This window comes from Dasypus novemcinctus, chromosome 4 (genome assembly GCF_030445035.2).
Source record: "Dasypus novemcinctus isolate mDasNov1 chromosome 4, mDasNov1.1.hap2, whole genome shotgun sequence".
Taxonomy (NCBI): Eukaryota; Metazoa; Chordata; class Mammalia; order Cingulata; family Dasypodidae; genus Dasypus; species Dasypus novemcinctus.
In genome coordinates this window covers 27,683,435-27,701,412 of record NC_080676.1, presented here as the reverse complement: position 1 = coordinate 27,701,412, position 17,978 = coordinate 27,683,435, and the positions used below count along the sequence as shown (strand labels likewise).

Sequence of the window (17,978 nt, the reverse complement as noted above, 5' to 3'; positions counted from 1 at the left end):
TCGTTTTTCTTGGTGGCAGTTTTTCCTTTGTATCGTTTTTGGCCTGAACACCATCTCATTCCACTACTTCCGGGCCCCCTCCTTCCCCAAGCCTTTTCAGTGATGCCTGATAAAATGCCCGGCATCTGATATTAACCTAAAACTTCCTTGATTCCTTCAAGTGAGTTACACATTAACAGAACTTAAATTACTGGTGGTTAGGCAATTCTTCCAACTCTTTCAAACTACTGATCTGCTCAGTGAAGCTTTTTAAACCTTCTCTAGAAATAAGTGAAGCTTTGTGCCAATTGTTAGCTCTAAGTAGAAGTTTGGGAGAGGGAGGAGAAGTTATTCATTTGCCTGATTCTACACGGTGATTTCACGGGGAGGGAATCGGCTTGACAGGCAGCGCAGCCAGGCCGCGGCCACTGCGGCAGAACCGGGGCAGGGGCTGCAGGGCTGCTTCTGAGCAGGGTCACGGTTCCCGCCGAAGTGCTCTAAAGATCAAGCATTCTGCCTTCTATTTTCTATAATGGCCACAGTTTCCTGAGCTAAGAGGTATGGCTACCTTCTTTCCTCTCCTATTGTTCAGCTAAAACAAGAGCTAATTAAAGTAAATGTCAGAAGCTGCAGGGAGCTGAGTGGGCTGGGGGTGGGACAGAGAAACTTCCAGGGGCTTGCTGCTTGTGCAGATAGAGGGCATTTGCGAGTTGTGTGTAAAGCAATTTCTTTGTGGGTTATTAAACATGTCTCTGGGCCTCCGAAGCAGAAAGTTCTGCTTCTAGATTCATATTGTGTGCATTTTGGTTTTACTCTATAGTAGCCTAGCTCTCATTTCAATTTCAGACTTTTGGTTTCCTCCAGAAATAGTTGGCAACCAGCAAAAAAAAAATATCATTGCAGTCAATGAGTTGAACAGAGTTGTTATTTTTCTGTTTGGTATTTCAGATATTTTACAAATTATAATAAAATCTTATCACGTTTTTGTTCTTTCAAGATAGGTATTTAAATTGCTATAGTAAACACGGACATTTATATATGGTTTCTAGTTAAAGAATAGGAAAAAATTTAGTGTGTTATTTGAATTGGTCTTATAACTGTTTAATATATGGAATTTAAATGTAAATCAAGATATACTTAATATTGAATTTTCCTTGCATTTTGAGAGTTTGGATATGTTTTCTGGAAAATCAAACCCAGAGAATTAGAATTATGAGATTTTTTTTTTAGCAAGATTTTTATCATTCCAGAGCAAATATGACCTGCAAAGTCAAAGTTTAGGATGAGAATGGATACCCTGTGAAATCATATATGACATCACAAAATTCTTGGTTCAAGAAAGGTCATCAGACTTGAAGATGTTTCCTTCATTTTCCAGGAAGGAAAATATTTTCTATATGTATTTCGAAAAGTTGCAATGTTTTCAAAACTAGATTTTTTGAGCTCTTGCCTAAACAAGTCACCAAACCCATTTTTTGCATGAGTTCTAGCAAAAAGCCTGAGGGCCGGGTCCTTTAGGTTTGGACTAACCCAGCCTCAGAGGCTTTCAGTAGAAGTGAAGTGTGGCAACAAGTCAAGGCAGAGGAAACTTGAGAGGCGTCCAGGGAAAAAGAAATATCTCGTGGGGAGGGCTGAAATGCACGTGGCCAATTCCCACGGGAACACCTGTAGTCCTTTCACACTGTGTGAAAAAGATGCTCCTTTAAAAGAATCATTACTCCTTTCTTTCAAGGGAAAATATGTCTGAGAACTCTCCTGAAACTTTCTAGAACCCAAATGGGTCTATGTTAGGCATTGGACGTTTTAAAATACAGGAGTAGTATTGTTGAGAGTTTAATGTTCATAAATATTGCTATTCGAGAATTTTCTAGAATTTCTGAAATCAGGGTATATTCTCTCCCTGAGTTAGAAGATAGAGGCTGAATTCCTCATAATAAATTGGCTTGGTGAGTTAATTATGCTTATTGGAATCCCTTCACAGAACTTTAATTTTTCTACTAGAGGTATCTTAGTATCTCAGTAGTTGTTTCCTGTGTATTTTCCCTTAGCAGAATTCACAGATGTGTAATATAATAAACCAGCAATATTTTATTAGTATCCATTGGGTATAGGTCACCTTGAAAGGCATAAAGAAAATGGCAGATAACCTGGAGGAAATTATACACTCCTTCTTTACAAATAAACATGGGAGTGAATATCACACTGACATGGAAAAACTCAGGTATTTGTATTACCCAGCCACAAGAAGTCTGAGATATATTGTATTCCAGTCCATTTCTGCTCTGTACAAGAGTCACTGTTATGGCTCAGCCTTGGTGGAGATGGGATCCTAGGAAGCCCCTCTCTTCAGGGAATAAGATAAGGTCACCGAGAAATCCACAGGGATGCATCAAAGGTAGAGAAGTTTATCAGTGAAAAATAAACTAGCCAGGTTTAAGATGTGTTAACAGGAGAATGACCTATAGGAACAAAAATGGGATTAAGGATAATAATTGCTGTCACTTATTGTGTGGCTGCTTAATGCCAAACTCTGTGTTAAATTCTTTACTTGATGTCATTAAACCTCCCTTCAACCAATACCACAAATGACAAACTTAAGATTTAAGCTAGTTAATTAGTCTTCCCTAGTTTACACTGCAGGTAAAGGCAGAGCTGAGGTTGAAACCCAGGTTTTCTCACTGGTACTCTGCTTTTCTTATGGGATTCCTATATAGCGTCCAATTCTGGACCCTATGCTCATTTAAAAATGTAGACAAATTGGTTGAAATCTAGGGATAAGAACCATCAAAAAATGACTAGAAACTAAGATTAAGACTCATTTATAATTCCATACTCATGGTTCTTCTACCCCTTTTATTTGAACCTATAATTAGCACTATACCCATTAAATATATGTGCCAGAGACTTAAATCTTCGATCTGTTCATATGCTGGTTTGGCCCTGAATTTCAGACTTACCTAGAACAACTAGCAAAATGATGATGATGGCCAACTCCCAAACCCAAAAATAGCTATTCTGTTAAAAGGGGAAACAATACCTCTGACCCAGAAATTTACTAATGAAAGGATGCACCTACTCAGGAATGACTAGATTTTCCATTGCATTAAAGCAGCCTCTTCACGGGGACAGTTCTCCATAGGGGAATAGCATAAAAACTATGATTGAACACTCAGTGTCTAGCAAGATTGACGAGGTCATTCTCGCAGAGCGTATGACTTGATTCAGTGGCAGGTGCACGGCCACTCTGACCACACACCTTGGTGCGGGTGGGTTGGTCTGCAGCAGAGCCACCCATATGCTTTGCCAGCGGATAGATGATTTGGGGCAGAGTAGAACTACCACAGGGGCAGACAAATTAGGGGCCGAGAATAATATAGGATCTTAGCTCCAACATGTTTTTTACTTTTTTTATTTTTTAATTTATTTCTCCCTGCCTTGTTTGCACTCACTATCTGCTTATCTTCTTTTTAGGAGGTACTGGGAACCAAACGGGAGGCCTCCCGTGTGGAAGGGAGGCACCTAATCGCTTGAGCTGTCTCCACTCCCTGTTTGTTGTTATCTCTCATTGTGTTTCCTTGCTGTGTCTCTTGGTCACATCATTTCACTGCATCATCTTGTTGCATCAACTTGCCATGCCAGCCTGTCACATCAGCTTGCTGTCTTGTTCATCTTCTTTAGGAGGCACTGGGAACCGAACCTGGGACCTCCCATGTGGTAGGCAGGAGCCCAACTGCCTGAGCCACATCCACTTCTCTCCAACATGTTTTTTTCAATGCACGTGAACTGTTTGAGCAATAAGGGAGGATGGCCCCAGTTTCTGCCCTCTGGAGCATCAATAATTCAAGCAGGAAAAACATTTTCTCTGAGCATTCCTGCAATATGTAAATGTAAAATTCTGACATATCTGCTCCAAGAGGATTTTTGTGAAGAACCTCCCAGCAAATAAGTTGAAAAAAAAAGTGTGTGCATTTTTGTTGAGTAAGTTCATTCTGTTTTTTAGCAACTTCCTGCACCCTTAAACTTTCAACAATATTAACCTTGAGGAGGCAAAGCGAAAGGACAACTTCTTTACTGGACAGTTGTTCAGTGTTTCAAACTAAATGTACGAAGTCTTGAGGGAAAGCAAGTGTTAATTAAGCTGCAGTTCTCTTCTCTTCTCCTGGGGCTTTGTGAAAAGCGTCCCAGCAGCCATTCCATTCACCTGCTCGAGTTCCTTTTGTTGAAAGCTGGGCTCTTGCTTGGCTATTTTTTTCCCCTCCTCTTCCATTCTTCCCAGGAAAAGTATAGATTTTCACGAACACAGAGAGTTTTGTTTTCTCTGTTAAAAACAAACTCTGCTTTACTGGAGCAGACTTTGTGTTTCACCGCAGGAAACAGCGTTTCTTCAGAGGTAACTCTCCACTGGGGTGAGGTGTAGCCTGTCACCTGACCCGACTCGGGGACTGCCAGCGGCATTGGCCTGCATTCCTTGAATTCCTCTACCCAGGACTGCAATGAACAACTACCTTCAGGTTCCCTGAGCTGAGCGGATCCCGCTCCCTGTGTCCTTGGAGTGCGCTGCGCATTTCCCCGCAAGCAGCCGCGAATGCCGCCTTGAGAAGTAGCACGCAGGTAAACCGAGTTTGCGGGGCAGTCGTGACGCCCTGAGACGTCTCCGCTTGAGGCGGAATCATCCCTCTTGTCTGAGGTGTCTGTTTCTCCTTACAGAAACCTGAATAGTCAACCAGTACCTGCTTTTGGTTTGTTTTAGACTAATATAATGAGGTGCTGGACTTCAGAGTAGCCACCCTTAAAGTTGAGGGAGAGAAATTATGAGCGCCAAGGTTGACAAAAAGAAGGGATTTTATAAAGCAGTTTTTTTTGTAATATCATACAAATACGGGATTTGGAATTTGACCTACGTGCATGTGAGTCTTGGCTCTGTGTGTAACCTCGGGCATGATATCTAACCTCACCAGTCCTGTTTCCGTTTTGGTAATGATTATCTGTCTGCAGGCTTGATGGGAGAACTAAGAGAAGAAAGTGTCTAGCAAAGAGTTTGGTGCATAGAAAGTATTTGAGTGTGCACACACGTGCAAGGTGTGTGCGCACGTGTGCACATGCATGCATATTGCATGGTGTGTGCTTGTGTTCACGTGTGTGTGTGCATGATATGTCTGTGGGAGTCTGTGCCTGCAGGCCTTGGGACGGAAATAATCCATACGGATAGGGAGTTTCTCAGATGATGAGGTAGAGTTTCATCTGGTTCCATCCTCTCTCTGCTGTCGCAAAATGCCCAGCAGGAGAAGACGGAAGCCTGAGCAAAACATTGACCAGAGCAGCTAGGAAATAAATAGCGTGCCTTGCTGATCCTTACCCAGAAAGGGTGGCGTAGCGCAGCACGTGAGGGCGCTCTTTAAAGAGGGCTGACGGGAAGGGGGGTGACTCAGCGATAATCAGGCACACGGCATGTGTACAAGTACATGCAGCCCTGAGAGGGCGTCGCCCAGGAGACCAGCTGCCTCCATCTGCAGCTTACTCACTAGGTGCTCCTGGGCTCCTTACTTTCCTCTCAGAAGAGCAGATTCTCTCTCGTGGACTTGAGAGAATTAAGTGACAGTGCCTTCAAGGTAGTGCTTGTCGCCTGGTAAACACCCACTGAACGCCAGCTGTTGGTATCATTACTCAGTGAGGGGCTCTTTCGCGCGGTCAACTTTTTTCTTGAGAACAACCCTGTGAGGTAGATGGGAGGTGCAGTAGTTTCATTTTGCAGATGAAGAAACTGAGGCTCAGGGTAGGGAAAAGCATAAACCAAAGGTCCCACAGCCACTAAGTGGCCAAGCTGGGACTTCTCAGTTTCAGGCAAGCCGCCGGTCCATGGCTCTTTTCCTCTCAGCTTGGAGGTCACAATCTCAGGCCTCGGGATGGGAGGCCCCCGGGGCCCACGCGTCCTCGCTGTGGCACTGAGGTTCTTGGAGGACCCGGTTTCCCAGGACTGCCCCGAGCTGTGGGGAAACCTGGGCCTGGTTCTTCCTGGCTGGGGTTGCCTTGAGGAGCACTGCAGCCTGGGACATTGGACAGGCCCCAGGTTGTCCTGAACCCAGCACAAGGGGCCGTTTTTAACTGGAGGAGCCCTTGCTGAAGTACTCAGGACTTGTCCTTGTCAGAATCTTCCCTCTCCATACTTACTTTTTACAAAAAACTTCAATAGTATGATTTAGAGTTTATTCTCTGATTACAAAGGCACTACATGTTCACCAGATAAGGAAGAAAATATAAAGAAGAAAATACAAAATATAAGGAATATGAAATGTAAAGAAGAAAAGAAAAGCCATCCATTACACTGCATAATCACTGTTAATATTTTGGTATGTCTGCTTTTAATTTTTTTCTGTGCCAACCCTCATAGAAACACAAAACTGAAATCCCCCCACCCCCATACCCCTAGATGGTCTGTCTGTCTGCTTGGTTGTGTTCGCTCATTGTCTCTGCTCAGTTGTGTCCACTCGTTGTCTGCTCATTGTGTCTACTTGTTGTCTGCTCATATTCTTTAGGAGGCACCTGAAACCAAACCTACAACCTCCCATGTGGGAGGCAGGTGCCCAACAGCTTGAGCCATATCCACTCCCAAAACTGATATCTTTTTATAATTTTCTTTTTCATTTTTAAATGAATTCACTGAGCTGTTTCCCATGTCAATAAATATTCTTCTAAACTATGTGTTTTTTAAAGATTTATTTATTTATTTTATATCCCTCCTTCCCCTCCCTCACCCCCCACCCTGCTGTGTTTGCTGTATCAATTCACTGTGTGATCTTCTGTATCTATTTCTCTTTTTGGTCTTCTCTTCTCATTTTTTCTCCACTAGGATTCACCAGGATTCAATCCTGGGGACCTCTGATGTGGAGAGAGATTCCTTATTAACTGTGCCACCTCAGTTCATGGTTTCTGCTGTGCTTCCCCTTGTCTCTTTTTTTGTGTCATCATCTTGCTGCCTGACTCACTTGTGTGGGCACTGGCTCACCACATGGGCACTCTTGCCTTGCAGGTACTCAGCTCACCATGCCGGCACTGGCTCACCACATGGGCACTGGCTCCCCACGGCAGCACTGGCTCACCACATGGGCACTGGCTCCCCATGGCAGCACTGGCTCACCACATGGGCACTGGCTCACTACACAGGCACTGGCTTGTTGTGCAGGCACTCGGCTCGCTGTGCAGGCACTCGGCTCGCCTTGTGGGCACTGACTTGCCACGCAAGCACACTTTCTCTTCTTCTTTTTCACCAGGAGGCCCTAGGGATCAAACCCAGGGCCTCCCATATGGTAGGCGGAAGCCGTATCACTTGAGCCACATCTGCTTCCCTAAACTATGTTTTTTAATGTCTGCATAATATCCTTTTGTGTGATGTACCTTAATTTAGCTATTCCTTTACATTTGGACATTTGTTTATTTTCCTATTATTAATAATGTTGTCATGAAAAATCAAGAATTTAAATTTTATGCACATCTCTGATTCTTTCAGTAGGATAAATTCCTGTAAGTGGAATTACTACATCTTAGATTATGAATATCCTTAAGCTTTTTGAAACAGGAAGAGCTTTCTAATTAGAAAGCACTGCATAGGCATTGTACAAAGTTTGGAAAACACATCAGCGAAATAGAAGCTAATATCAAAATTATAAATGTGAAATCACAAGACTTATGATACCATGGACCTGGGCTTCCACAGTTAATTCTGGCACACAGTAGGTACTCAGCAAATGTGCATTGAATGAAACCTGTAAAAATCTTACCTACCCTAAAAGGTCGGGCTTAAATTCCATTTCCTCCATAAAAACCATGCCTCTCTCTCCTTGAACTTCTGCAGATTTCCTTCTGTAGTATCCATGGGTTTTTCTCTCAGTCACCTTTGTATTATAGAATGTTTGGTGCAAGTCTCATCTCTCCCCATACCACCTCTGGAGTTGTTTAAATTTACAGTGAACAGCAGTGTATTGGACAACTTGGTATTTCTGTTTAGGACACCAAGAAAAGTTGGGCACTCAAGAGCACAGCTGCAGTTGGATGCATGAATGTGGGCTCCATAGCAGGTATTATCCTAAGTGCTGAAGACAGAGAAGGGGCATGGGAAAAGGTAGGGTGTGCCTTTCTACCAACACATGTTTCTGCCCCTTTTGGGAGCTCCAATTCTGATAGGTCTACGGTAACTGAATCTACCTCATGAAGCCAGATATTATTTAACAAGTTGACTGACCAAGGTGATGTCATTTCCACCCAACATCTTCTTTTCCTAAATAGTGTTTCAATGAAATTCCATCACCTCAAATATCTGAGGCTGAGAGGAGAATGTGTGGGGAAAGATTCAGCAATACACTGCCTGATTTTTCCTGTAGCTGCGGTAATTCACCCTTCCACGTTTGCCAGGGGACACACTATTCCCTCTGCCCTCTCTTTGCCACCCCAAACTTTCCCCTCCGTCCTCCTTTTCTCTTTTGCTAAGCTTCTTTTCCTTGCCACTCTCCTACTCTGCCTGGCCTAAATCCCAGGACCTAGCTGTGTAAGGAGGCAGGGTCAGGGTGGGAGGGAAGAGGAAGCCATTCTCCAGCCTTCCAACCCCGTTCACAGCTCCGTCTCCAAGTGGACCAGTGCTCTGCAGGACTTTCCTCCTAACAGCAGCCCAGGTCTTGGGTGGGCTGAGGATGTCGTAGTGGCTATGGATTGGGAGCCTAGCAAAGGGGACTCTGGGTTGGAAGCCCCGTTCTCCAGCTTACGAGCTGTGTTGCTTGGGCCAAATTATTTTACCCAATTGTACTTCAGTTTCCTCACCCGTAAAATGGGGGCGATGGTAAACCAGTAGTGCCAACCTCATACAGTTATTATGGGGATTAGGTGAGTTAATCTTCATCAAGCATCTAGAATAAGGCCTGGCACACAGGCAAGGATATTTTTCTAAATCTGGTAGATAGTGCAAAAATTGCTTGTAGGTAATATTACCCTTAAAATCCCTTAAATGCCCCATAATTAGCACCATTTTGGAGTGAATAAAAAACTAGTAAGCCAGAGTTAGCTTATTTACATGACTTCCTGATGAAGGAGGGCTTAGGGACCATGTTGCATGGAGAGGATGTATCTTTAAACTTTAGAATAGTGTTCAGCACAGAGAGGAGCTCCCACAGCGAGAGCTCAGAGGGGAGGTCTGTGCTCACCGGAAAGAACAGCAAACTCCCCTCTTCTTCTTTGTACCCATTCTGGGCCTACACCCAGAGTGAAAGGCGGGGTTGAATTGCCTACTGCTTCTATTAAACCACTCTCACTCGCTGAGTGCGGGGCTGCATTCACAAGTTGCCGGCATGCCTGAGGTACATTCTCTGCGCTGTAACCTGGGAGCTGTAACCAGGACCTGAAATCAACCAGCTCCGACACTACCTACCACGGGGTCTTCGGGAATTTACTAAACCTCCCTTGCCTCAGCCTCCTCATCTCAGAGTCAAGTCAATAGTTGACTGACCTGTGGTTTTTATTAGGCCCTGGAAGGGGCTGATGAGACTAGTCAGGTACTTAACTTGTGCAATTGCCCAACTTTCTGTGGACTGTTCATTGGGCAGGTTTATGCGTGAGAAGTACAGTGAGAATTTATTATTTCAACTGCAGGGATTAGAGGGAGGATTGCCTGGCCTAAAGCCCTTCCTCTTTACCCTGTATTGTAGAGTTGTCACATGCAAATCAGTGTCCAAGTTGAAGTTCAAGTGAGAGTGAAGATTTATCTAGCCCCATACTCCTAGCAAGTCTTCATTTCAGGGCCACTTTAAGTAATGTAAAGTAAATTGAAGAGTACCTAAGAAGATGGCAAGTATTGAGATTACCTTCTGGACTGAGGGTGGGAGAAGCCCATTGTTGATCTAGGAAGGAAACCCAGCCAAGAAAGTAAGCACTGGTTTCCATGCCCAGGCTCGGGAAGAAAGAGGAAGCCAGGATGCTTCCTATGTTCTTTCTGTCCTTTCAATCCCCCTTTCTCTTTGGTTTCCATGGGAATCTGTGTTTGGGGGAGATCTGGCCAGGCGTTGGGGCATATGTTTGTTGCTTGTCTACTTGTTTCCTTGTGGCATGGAGAGAAATGGAAGGATGAAGAAAGGAGAAAATTAAGTATGGGGTTTACGCTGGGTTTTTTTGAGGTTCAATTTAAATTCTGGAAAAATTTAATAATTTTTGACAAGGTTTTTTGAGACAGAAATAGGGAAAGAGCTCATCTGAAGATGATCACACTGGGTTCTGTTACCTTATGCACATGTTTTCAAATGTTTCTTTGTGTTTTTGTTTGTTTGTTTTGTTTTCTCTCTCCCTCTGCTGGGCACCACATTCACATTCTGAATTCATATCATTCTGCTAATGGCTATATTGTATTTTTTGTCTCCCTTGTAGGGAGTGTCCAAGAAGACTTCAAAGTCAGGGGAAAATGACCCTTGATGGAATACTAAGCGTACCTCCTGCAACGTCTTTTTTTCTTACTAACCTCCAATAATTGAAACACATAGGCCTGGCTCTACAGAAAGTCAACTGATTATCAAACTCTTCACCATGCATCAACTCTTCAGACTGGTTTTGGGACAAAAAGATCTTTCCCGAGCCGGGGACCTCTTCTCCTTAGATGACTCTGAGATTGAAGACAGCCTGACAGACGCTCTGGAGCAAATTAAAATTATTAGCTCGTCGTCAGTAAGTAAAATGTCTTTTAGACTACATTCCTGCTCTCGTAGCCAAATGATTGTATGGATCCTGGGGGAAAGGATCTTTGCCGGGGAGCGGCAAGGACCACTAACATTGCTCTCTCTCGCCTCTGCTCTTTGGCTTACTTGGTGTAAGGGGCTAACAGCAGGGCTGTCACTGACTACGGGGGCAGCCAGGCTGCCTTCTGCTCACTCATGGAGACCAGAACTCTGGGAATTCCACCAGGGTGGAATTTTCATAGCAGGTTTACCAGAGAGCTATTTCTACGACCTTGAAACAGCAGAGGAGAGGGAGCAAATCCATGGAAAAGCAGACGTGCCAAGCCGCACAGCAGCATCAGTAAACAGATCAGGATGTGCGGTGGAGGCTGAATAATGCAAGAAGGCAGGGTGATGCTTCCTGCTGCGCAGGTAATGCTAGACAAGGACAACAATCACTCTGCTGCCAGAAGTGACAGTTGCCCAGGGCTTGCTAGCCCTGATTCTGTTTACTTTTATATTGTCTCTGTTTTTTATCTTTTTTTTTTTTGCTCCTTTTTCTAGAACCTCTCCCTGTTTAATTCAGCTCACCCATTATTAGCCCCCAGTCTGTGACCAGATAGATTTAAAATCTCCATCGACCCTCCCATTTCCTTTGTATCTCAAGATCAAAATGATCTATCCTGAAAGCATTTCCCAAAGAAGGTGATTGTGGAGTGCCCGGCGTGGCTTGACATTAACCTGTTGCCCCTCTTGGTTGCCCTCAGATCTTCCTTACGACTTGTCCCACTTCGAAGGTCTAGGCCACTTAGCATCCTCCCGCATCTTTCCAGCTCAACGGTGTTTGCCAACACTTGGCATGAACACCCACTGGGCATAGGAAGGAGGCAGGACTCGAGCCACGGAATATTGAATTAGTAAATGTGTATGTACTGCAGAGATGGCAGCTCCCTTCCACTTACAGTGAAGAGATCTTTAAAAGGCACACTGGCAGCAAGGGTGGCTGCCTCCTCCAGCCTGTCAGCAGGTTCTCTTGCCGGCTGCCACTAACACGCCACATTCCCCCAGTGGCCAGTGAAGTCACTGCCTAAATATTCCTCTTTTCTCAGATAATGTCTTTGACAGCAATTAATTTCCTTGTTTTTGCCAGAACACTAATCAACGTAGTCTGACTCAAAGCACAAAGTGTTTTGATCCATTTCCACTTTCTGGATAGGGTTTGTGTGCTGCTTCCAGCAGCCCTATTCTTCACGCTCCTCTGGAAATAAATTGGCTGAATATGCCACTGATTTTTATCTCCTAATAGAAAAAAATAACATAAAAAACTGCAAATTTCCTAAAGCCTATTTCCACTAGAGGTCACTAATGGCCAGTGGTTTCTTTCTTTCCTCGTCAATTTCTTTGTCCCACCGATGTCAGATTCAGAATTTTAGCAGTATCGAGACATTGTGTGTGCTCTGTATTTTCTGTTCCAGTTCTGTTGCACGTGCCCACTGGTCCACCATTAAGGCTGGCAGGTCCCTTGTCATCAGGTGCGTCTTCAGTCTTCTAAGCCCTCCAATCAGCATCCCAGCAGGTCACCAGGTCTTGAGTGGAGGTAGCCGATGGCCTCTTTGCTTTATCTACTAATTTCCAGCCCATCTCTTTTGTTCCATTTCTCTATCTGTTACCATGGCATCGAGCAGATGGGTGACAGAATAAAATGAATTATTTTTTAGAGAGTACATTTCAGATCTAACCAGTTTTAAAGGCAGGATTTTTTTGATCCATCATAATTATCAGCATGTCCCTGTCTGGAATTTCTTCTCCTTCTCTATTCCTTTAAAAGCCAGCCCAAGTTTCATTATTTCTAAAACCATTTCTAGCAGTTCTAGTTCTTAGTATTTACTACTCCTAAAAAGATACAATTGCTCTTTTCATTACACTCTGCCTTTACAGAAAATAATCTATTCCTATAGCCACAAGTGCAATCTGTACATTACAGAATCTCAAATATACATTTTCAGCCTTGACATTTCTCTCTAAGCTTCAAGCCCTTACTGTGGATATCCATCCCCTCAAACTCAATATATATAAGATAGAAGTTATCATCATTCTCCTAGCTATACTATCATTGTCCTTGCTCTCAAGGTTTAAAACCTGGGATCACTCTAGACCCTTTTCTGTAACTCCATCCTTTTCCTTTAAGTCCTGTAAGCACTGCTTTAGAAATGCCTCTTTCACTTGACCCTTCTTTTCCCTTCCCACCTCTACCACCCTGGCTCAGGCCCTCAAAACAATTGATCTCCTGCTTTTGGTCTTGCCTTTTTCTAAATCAATCTACCAACAGTTACAAGATTAAGCTTCCTAAAACACATTTTATTATGTGTCCCCATTGCTCAAAGCCTTTCCATGTTGCCTGAATGCTCATGACAGTGGCCAGTACCAGCAGCTCCCTCTGTTGCTTTGCTGGTTAGTCCACTGAGCCACCCTGCCTACTCCAAGGTTTACTTCTGTTAGCTGCGTCCCATCCTTTCCTTGTGACCAGGGTCATTATGCCTTTCCTATTGACCTGGGTGTTATTAATAGATTATACTTTTTAACTCCTCTTCAGAAAAACAGACTGTAAAGGACCTTCTAACTTGTCTTCTCCAACTTCCTTTCAGCATAGAAATCCCTTCCTTAGGATTCCTGGCAAACAGGGGGCCTCTCCTTCTGCATTTGCTAAACAGAACGAATAGTATCTACTCCTCAATTTTCCTTTGGTAAATTTCCCATTGCATGAGGCATTGATGGGTCCTTCAGTCAAGATTCCCTACTGTGCCCTGGTTGGGAGTGGGAAATGAGTAAGAATTTCTCTTAGGAATTTGAGAAAATAAATCAGGAGGGGTGATTTATCATGATGATGGTGACCTGAAGAGACTGCCCTTCATTTCCTGCTCCTCTATTCCCATAACTACCTTGGTAACTGACCCTTCTAAGGCAAAGTTTTTCAGCTTTTCCTTCAAAAAATATGAGGTGAGCTACCTCATATACCTAAATTGTTATTATAATTAATTTTGCTGAAGTTATTTAACTTTTCCTGTTGCTTGTGACCAAAAAATCCTAAGTGACAATGAGACAGTTGTTTCTTTGTTGGGAGTTTCGTCAGTCTGTTCCTCCTTATGGCCAGGTGAGATCCTACGTTTTGTACTTTTTATCCATTGTTCTGTTCTCTGCCCTCCAAAATAAAGAGTCTAACTTCTGTTCTAACAAGAAGAATTTTAAACATTTGAAGACAGGCACCGGGTCTTATCTCTGACTTCTCCCTTCCAAGCTAAACATCCCCAAGGACCTTAGCTTTTCTCATGACAAAGTAGGCTCTTAGAGCAGAACAAATCACCTTACCATGTGAGCTTTCAGGTCTGAATACTCAATTCTGTCAGTGCCTGAGAAACGCTGTCCAAATCCTGCTACCCACAAACAAGACTTAGAACTGTAAATTGGAGGGTCGATTTATTGATTTCCAATGAGAATTATAACTCCTGGGAGTCAGAATTCTTTTGTCAGCATGACCAATGTATTCTTTTCCCTGGGAAAGTCAAATTATCATCAGCAGATGGGTTGTCAATCATTGGAAAGATTTTTTTTTTTCATGATTCAAATCCTTAACGGTGTTTGGCTATAATGACTGGTTTAGTTTTAGTCCACATAAAGGCATATTCCCCATAGAAACTGTGTTAGTCAGGGTATGCCTGCAAGGCATTGCCACCTGGTTGGCACAATAATTGAGTCTTCAAAAGGCCATTCCACCATTCTGTTAATCCAGCTGTTTCAGGGTGATGGGGAGCATGGTAAGACCAGTGAACTTCATGGGCTTTTTCCCATTCTCAACATCATTTGCTGTGAAATGGGTTCCTTAATCAGAAGCAATGCTGTGTGGAATGCCGTGGAGGTAGATAAGACATTCGGTAAGTTCACTGGTGGTAGTTTTGGAACAAGCATTGTGTGCAGGAAATGCAAACCCATATCCAGAGTATGTGTCTATCCCAATTAAAACAAATCACTACCCCTTCCATGGTGGAAGTGGTCCAATGTAGTCAACTTGCCACCAGGTAGCAGGCTGATCACCTTGGGAAATGGTGTCATATTGGGGGCTGAGTGTGGGTCTCTGTTGCTGGCAGATTGGGCACTCAGCAGTGGCTATAGCCAGGTCGGTCTTGGTAGAGGAGCAGTTCATGTTGCTGAGCCCATGCATAACCTCCATCCCTACCTCCATGGCCACTTTGCTCATGAGCCCATTGGGCAATGACAAGAGTAGCTGGGGAAAGAGACTGAACATTAGCCAGAGAGTGGGTCATCTTATCCATTTTATTATTAAAATCTTCCTCTGCTGAAGTTAGCCTCTGGTGAGCATTCACATGGAACACAAATATTTTCATGTTTTTTGCTCAGTCAGAAAGGTCTATCCAGGTACCTCTTCCCCAGACCTCTTTGTCACCAATTTTCCGATCATGTTCCTTCCAAGTCCCTGACCATCCAGCCAAACCCTTGGGAACAGCCCATGAATCATGCACCTTTGGCCATTTCTTCTTCCAAATAAAGTGAACAACCAGTTGCACTGCTCAGAGTTCTGCCCCCTGGGGGGATTTGCTGTCACCACTATCCTTCAGGGATGTCCCAGAAAAGGTCTGCAGTGCTGCAGCTGTCCACTTTCTGGTGGTACTTGCATATTGTGCAGAACCATCTATAAACCAGGCCCGGATTTTCTCATCCTCAGTCAACTGATTGTAAGGGACTCCCCAAGAGGCCAAAGCTGTGTGTTGGGAAAGAGAAGGTAACATGGCAGGGGTGGTAACCATGGGCATTTGGTCTATTTCCTCATGTAACCTATGTATGCCTTTAGGACCCATTCAAGCCCTATCTCACATATACCACTTCTAGATTATTATGGAGTGCTACAGTGCATGCCCAACTTTATGATTTGGTGGGTCAGACAGTACCCAGCTTACAATAGGCAACTCAGGTCTCATGGTAATTTGAAGACTCAAGGTTAAGCATTCAGTCTCTACTAAGGCCCAGTATCCAGCCAAAAGCTATTTCTCAAAAGGTGAGTAGTTATCTGCAGAGGATGGCAAGGGTTTTGCTCCAAAATCCTAAGGGTCTGCATAATGATTCTCCTATAGGGACCTGCCAAAGCCTCCAGACAGTTGATCCATTGAGTCCCCGGACTGATTTTGTGGTTATTTCCCCAGTTCCAGAATGCATAATTGGAATAGACATACTCAGTAACTGGCAGGATCCCCACATCAGATCCCTGACTTTTGGAGTGAGGACTATTATGGTTGGAAAGACCAACTGTGAGATGGACCTGAAATAAAACTCCATTAATCACCTGACCTCTATAAGCCCCTACTCTGACTGGTGGACCACAGTGACGTTTTGGGTCTCCTGGAATTAATGTCATTTCTGAGCCAGTGTCTAATAATCCCCGAAATATCTGATCATTTCTTTTTCCCCAATGCAGTTACTCCAGTAAAAGGTCCTAGGTCTCCTTGGGGAAAGGTGGGAGGAAGATTAACAGTATAAATTTTGGGCAGTTTAACAGGATCCTTCCCCAAGGAGACCTGGCCTCCTCATTCAAGGGGTTCTGGGTCTGTAAATTGTCTCAAATCTGGGAATTGATTAAGGGGCTGTGATTCTCTGCATCTATAATTTGAGTTAGGGTTTTGTTCACTCAACCTAGAATTCTTCTGCTGATACAGATCCAGAAGAAATTTAGTAGACAGCCCAATCTATTTCACTTCTAGGTACCCCAATGTATTAGCCAATGCTATAACTCCATGTGACTCAGACTCTTTTGAGTGCTGCTTTGAATCTGCCCTTCATTGCTGTAGCCACGCCTACTTTGTCTTTGGCAGTCAACTGCCGATACTTGACTTTTACCACACCAACAAGTGAGCATCCCCATCATGTTTTAAGGATGCTAAGTCCATTACAGCCCTCCCTACAGTAATATCTGGACTACAGAGAAGAGCAATCACAGAGCTCTTCAGGGAAGGTGGAGTTAATCTTACAAATTTATTCCTCACGGCCACATAAGAGACTTTTATAAATCTCATATTATTGACAGACATCTCCTGTTGATTCTGTTTCCCTAGAGAATCCTGACTAATACAGCTAGATACCGGGAGTGGTACTTGAGGAACAGAGTCTTAAACATGGAATGTCTGAAGTGGTTCTGGGAGTTTTGCAATTGCAATTGGCTCTCTACTCCAGTTGGACTCAAAGGTACTAATGATTCCCTTTACAATAATGAAGAGGCCACTATCAGTCCCTGGCATGAATTGGTAATAGAGAAGCAAAATATCATCACTGGATTCTCCTACGTCCATGCTTATAAGAAGCAAGGATCTGGATGAGAGTGTTTTTAACACCTTAACAGAGTTTTGTGGAGTCAAAACATATAACAAAAGAAAGATGTCAGCTAAAGGCTTCAGATTTGAAACTTAAACATTGCATGAATGATGTGAAAGTTTCTATGTGTGTTTGAAAGAAAATCTTGTCTCCTGTAGCCACAGACTTGAGTTATCTGAGAACCAAACTCAAACTCTCATTGTGCTCATAGCAGAGTTACAAAGGAAACTAAAATCTCAAACCCACTCCCGGTACCAAGCTGTATTAGTCAGGGTTCTCTAGGGAAACAGAATCAACAGGAGATATCTGTCAATAATATGAGATTTTATAAGAGTCTCTCATGTGGCTGTGGGGATGCATAAGTCCAGGTTCCCCAGGCAGGCTGCAAACCAGGGGCTCTGAAGAAAGTCAAATGAAGGTCCTTGATGAGTTTCTAGGAGACATTGGCTGTTCAAAGACCTACTGGGAATTTCTCTCTGAATGCTGAAAATCACTTCCCCTTTTAAGGCATTCAACTGATTGGATAAAGCATCACTCATTGCTGATGGTAAGTTTCCTGACTGATACAGATGTCATCAGTTATCTATGCAGTAAACTCACTGGTGACTAAAGTCCAAAAATGCCCTTGTATTACAGTTAACCCAGTGCTTACTTGACCAAACAACTGGGCACAATTACCTGGCTGATTTGACACATTAACCTAACTATTGCAGAGACCAGACCAAAAAGCTCAAGGTCACGGGCAAGAATGCTCTCTTATAAAGGGCTGGATAAATACAGCTAACTTCTGGCTCTTTGACTTCCCTTTTTTTGTTGTTCAAACTGTTCTCCCTGAGTCTATTCACACATATTTCTCTAGGCAAGGAATAATATTAGTGACTAGGTTTCATTCCTCCATTACAATCACCTTCCACCCTTAGCTCGCTGAGATTACCTCTA

General features: G+C 43.5%; 1 protein-coding gene across 8 annotated transcripts in view; it reads left to right on the top strand.

The window, feature by feature from the left end:
* Positions 1-220: 220 nt before the first annotated feature.
* VEPH1 (ventricular zone expressed PH domain containing 1) overlaps positions 221-17,978 on the top strand; it is a 268,821-nt gene continuing 251,063 nt past the window's right edge. For 4 of the 8 annotated variants that reach the window (XM_071214585.1, XM_004454417.3, XM_004454421.2 and 1 more), the window contains exons 1-3: positions 221-537; positions 4,350-4,590; positions 10,381-10,674. In XM_071214585.1, coding sequence (XP_071070686.1) covers positions 10,537-10,674 — 138 coding nt within the window. In that variant the 5' untranslated portion in view covers positions 221-537; positions 4,350-4,590; positions 10,381-10,536. Of the gene's footprint in view, positions 538-4,330; positions 4,591-6,201; positions 6,327-10,380; positions 10,675-17,978 lie in introns of all 8 variants that reach the window. The other 4 variants (XM_058295197.1, XM_004454418.3, XM_071214584.1 and 1 more) reach the window with 3 other exon arrangements.